The 4955-nt window shown below is 42.0% G+C and overlaps 1 protein-coding gene across 1 annotated transcript; it reads right to left on the reverse strand.

The window, feature by feature from the left end:
• Positions 1 to 545: 545 nt before the first annotated feature.
• On the reverse strand, positions 546 to 1921 carry LOC138892426 (uncharacterized). The gene is made up of 3 exons (XM_070176141.1): positions 1902 to 1921; positions 1182 to 1830; positions 546 to 1103 (listed from the first exon to the last, which is right to left on the reverse strand). Exons 1-3 carry the CDS (start codon positions 1919 to 1921, stop codon positions 546 to 548), a joined length of 1227 nt encoding a protein of 408 aa, XP_070032242.1.
• Positions 1922 to 4955: the final 3034 nt, after the last annotated feature.

Raw genomic sequence — 4955 nt, forward strand, 5'->3', positions numbered from 1 at the left:
ACTTAGTTATAAAAACAGTGCAGTCATGGCATCGATCAAGCCATCCGAAATCTCGAACATATTATTGAGCTCGGGGACTCGCCCTTGCGTGTCTAAAAAACCTAAGGGTTTGTTTTAAGTTTGAGCTAGTGTTCACTCAATTACAGAGGCTGCAACAACAAAATTTTCATAAGGCAAAAGCATAAAACATGTTTGAACATAAAACTGAGAAGACATTCAAAAGAAGTTTTTCTATTATATATTAATAAAAAAGGTTATGTACAAGAAACCAATCAAGGTCTTACAAAAAGAAAAACTAAGACCTATCTACGGCCGGTTTCGACCTCTTCTCCGGGAGCAACTTCTCCTTCAGGCCCCTCATCAGATCTGCCTCGATTGCCTTATTCATCATTGTATTCGCCATCGAAGGAGGCAAGCTGCCTGGCTTCAGCTTCAAGCACCTTGGCTCGAGCTATCTCCTCAGAAAGGTCAAAACCTCGAGCATGGATTTCCTCCAGGGTTTCCCTCCGGGATTGACACTTTGCCGAGTCAATGATCCATCGCTCTCAGTCAGAAGACTCCCTTAGCTGCATTTGAGCAGCTTCAAAATTGGCCCGATACATGGAAATGGACATGTCCGCCATGACCTTTGTCTTCTCGATCTCCGCCTCAGCAAGCCCGATTTCAAGCTCCTCGATCCTCTTGGCTTGGGCCGAACTTTTCTTTTTGATGCCCCGAAGTTGAACCTCGGCCGATGACAGTTTGGCCAAGGTAGTTTCTTTTTTCGTAGCCAGGCAGTCCATATTCTTCTTCCACCGATCACAATCGGCCTTGACCTGATCGACTTCTCCCTGAAGCAGCTCGATCCTTTCAACCTTTTGCTGTAGCTGAGATAATGAAATATTAGCCTCCATAGTTGGGTCGAGTCCATACTCTATCAAAAGGATAATTACCTGCTTATCTAGCTCGACCTCTTCCTCACGAGCCTTGGACAAATTCGCTTGAAGGTCCTTTATAGTTTCGTCCTTTTGGCCACAAAGAAGCTTCAGAGCGTTCCTCTCCTCCGAGACCATTTTGAGCTCGGTTTCACACTGGCTAAGGTCAGCTCGAAACTTGGCGAAGGCCTGTACAAAAAAAGAAAAACACAAGTCAGATTTAGAGAAAAAAGAGTAAAGAAAAGAAGTGCAGTAACCGATTCTTACCCGAGATAAGAGACGTTGGGCCTCTTCTAAGGGAATAGAAGCATCACTGATATTAGAGGCATCATCGACTTCAGTAAAGCAATCCCGAAAGGGATCCCCTACACTGGAGCCTCTGCCTATATCAGGGCTCTTCAACTCTCGAGCCTCTCTTAGTGCCTCCTCACAAAAAGTCAAAAGAGAAGGCAAGTGACCTACTGTCATGGTCTCGAACAAGTCGCTCGGTATGCTCTGATCGATCTTCGGGGCGTCAGAACCGGCCCTGCCCGGTGTAGTGGCAGATGGCTGAGAAACGATCTCGACCTTTGATGATTCGGGATCCTCACCCGATTTGTTTTTGGAAGCCTCCTCGATATGAGGCTTGATTTTAACAGTTGCCGTCGGCTCAGAAAGTTTGGTGACCTCGACGGCTTTCCTAGGTCGGACCGTCAGTGCCGAGACATTTTCCTTATCTTCCTCTTCTTCATCTCTCAGTTTTTGGACCGAGTCCATCGTGAAAGCGATTACTTTCCTCCTCACCCTTCGAGGTTTGGGCTCGGGGTCCTCAGGCTGCGAGACACTCTTCCGTTCTTGCCTTTCCACAGCTTCGGAACCGGAGACTTGGTTTCTTCCTCGCCACTCGAGGGCCTCAAAATGGCATCCTTGGTCAGGCCTGCATGAAAGAAAATTAGTGATGAATGAAGTACAAAAAGTGTTTCAGAACATGAAAAATGAGATCCTTACCGTGGTTCTTGGAATCCCATCTGCCCCTTGCCAAATCACGCCATGCACATTCGGCATAATTGAAAGTTGAGGCTTCAAGGTCAGGCACCGCTTGAGGCATCCAAGGAATAACTACATGCCGAAAAGGGATATTAGGCGAAGTTGAAGAAGGTACGAAGAACAAAGTTTAAAAGATCACTTACGGTCGAAGTTCCACTCCTCATAGAACAATATCTTCTCCTCCGGGATAATGTCGCGGGTCCTTACCCGTATAAAACGGCTCATCCAACCCCGATCCTTGTCATCGTCGATGCTCGAGAACAAGGCCTTCATTGCCCAGCGTTGGAGCCTAATTAGTCCTCGATAGATTCGAGGCCGGTACAACCGTATGAGGTGATTTAAAGTAAACTCCAGCCCCTTGGCCTTGCTAGAAAAGAAGCGCAACATGATTACTATATGCCATAGGGAAGGGTGGATTTGGTCGAGGGTGACCTGATATCTTTTACAGAGATCAATAATCACTGGGTCAAGGGGACCCAATGTGAAGGGGTAAGTGTAAACACTTAGGAACCCCTCCACATAAGCGGTCATGCTCTTTTCGGGAGTAGGAATTTGCACCACGACCTCGGGACCCCAGTTGTAGTCCCTCTTCATGGCCTCGAAGTGGCTCTTCATTATCGAGCACATGTACATCGATACATGCTCACATTGGCCCGGGATCGATGAAGGGATTTTGAACTTGAAGTCGGATTTTAGAGTACACGGGCAGGGAACGTACTCGTGGGGAAGCGGCTACACCGGCGCCTTGTCGCCGGATGGCCGAGAAGAGGAGCAAGAAGATTTCTCCTTCTGCGGTACGATCTTTGAGGTTTTTGCCATTGGTATAGGTAAAGGAGGGCAAAGGAAGATGAAAAACTGGTAGTTTCGGTGCTAACAAAGGTGGCTCTATAGATAGCGAAAAGGAGGAGACGAAAAGAATGAGAAGACTTAGAGGTTTGATTAGAGCAGAAGTAAAGTTTGATTCAATGAAGGAGCGGGCATTTATAGGCTCACGGCGATGGTTCGGTAGCGCTAGTGGCCGACTGCTAACTTACAGGCATTAATGATTTGGGGAACTGAACCGACGGGACGTTTCGGTCACATCCGTCGCTTACGTCATGAGGACGATGTCATAATCAAGGTTTTAGAAAATCGAGGCTCAAACTGTGTCTTATCATTTTATTTCAAGAAACGCGGGGACTATCTGTATACGGTCTAAATCGGGCATGTCCGATTTCATAGGCACGAGGAGCTGCCTCGAGAGTAAGCTCGTAATAGACCAGGCTCGAGCTCAATGGTAGAGTATGGAGTATGAAGATCGAAGTGCTCGCTGAAGATCGAGACCGAGCATAATAACGGAATGGCGAGATATTAGTAACCGACCGAAGATCTCGGTGAAAATCCAGGAACAGATCGAATCAAGCGGTTATTGACACCAATATTTGTTTCCGTTATTAGAATTGTACCTTATTTAGGATTCCTATACTATATAAAGAGGGATCCCATTCATTTGTAAGGAGGATTAGACTGATAAGAATATACACAAATGTTACTCTCTATTTTACTTACTATCCATTACTGTTCATCATTGTTTATTTCCTGTTCTTTACTGTTCTTGTTACCCAACCTCGAGACCATCTCGAATCGAGGTCGAAAGCACTGCTAGAACACTGGTTTGATTTATTTTACTATTCAGATTATCTATTCAATTCTTTGTTTATCAATTAGTATTGGATTAAATCATGTATACTTAAAACCACTAAATCAGTTTAATTGTTACTCGAATTTTAAGGTAAACAGAGAAGCTTTATGCTCAAAAAGGTATGACAGTAGTAATACATCCCGTCCTAAACTCAATTGTTACTTTCACATTCTATTTGCGTCCTCCCTCCAAACTTTCCAAGAAAATATTAGTTTCTCTTTCTACCTCTCGGTCTCTCTTGTAATTCATTGCCATTTTTATTATATGACAACTTTTAGATGAACTCAAAGCATATAATTCCACATATATAAGAGAACCCTTGTGAGATTTGGTTAAATCCTTTACATAAGACATCGTTGTTCTAATTGAAAAAATATTCTATGAACAATAAATGAAACAAACTTCTATGAACAATGAAAAACAATATAATGTAGAAAAAGATATTTGATATCTCAAAAAAAAAATAAAAAAAAATAGAACATGAACCTATAAAAATCTTTATGCACTTTCCTAATACTTAATATCACAAGTTTATATGAAGTAATTATATATACTTGAAGGCATGCAAAAAGTTGAAAAGGGAATTAAGAAAAAGAAAGCAAAATACATTAATACTATATTAGCAAGCTTCATCACTACAACATCACAGGTCAAAGAAGTGAAAAATACTTCAGAGTAAAAAGTGAGACAACGCTTTACATTCCCATATCTAGATGGAACAAAACCAGGTCTCTATTCAAATGGAGTAGACTCCATTTCCATCTCTACTATGCTTGTCCATATCTCTTTTTGCAACCTGTCGCAAAAACATAAAAACTCAAAATATGAAGAGGCAGCAATAAACGAATTAAACTTTGGTCCTCATAATAGTAATACTGCGTTTTCCTCCTTCAGTCTGTATTACGGTCTTCCCAACGCCAGGCTTGCCATAGAATCCTGATTTAGATATAAAATTGAAGGATCTACACTATTTTGCCTTGACTTTGACTGTGGGGTGTGTATCTGTTGATTAATGTCTTTAAGAGTCACATTTTTATGAGCACCGCATGGTTTAATAAAATCAAATGGATAGACAATAAAGTAGGCAATTTTCAGAGTGGTCTACATATATGTTCTGCTACCTGGTGTAATAAAGAAGCTCAGAATATTAGTTAGAGGACTTAGATAATTTACTATTTTTCAACAAAATAATTGATCAGACTGATCCTTCATTCTAAAGAAGATAAATATTACCAGCAAGCCATTCTTCAGATTATTGATCCAGACCCTCGTTACTATATGAAGGCATGTTCGCTGATAAAAATATTTTCATTGTCTACAAATATGCACACAGA

Source organism: Nicotiana tomentosiformis, chromosome 5 (assembly GCF_000390325.3).
Source record: "Nicotiana tomentosiformis chromosome 5, ASM39032v3, whole genome shotgun sequence".
NCBI classification, from domain to species: domain Eukaryota; kingdom Viridiplantae; phylum Streptophyta; class Magnoliopsida; order Solanales; family Solanaceae; genus Nicotiana; species Nicotiana tomentosiformis.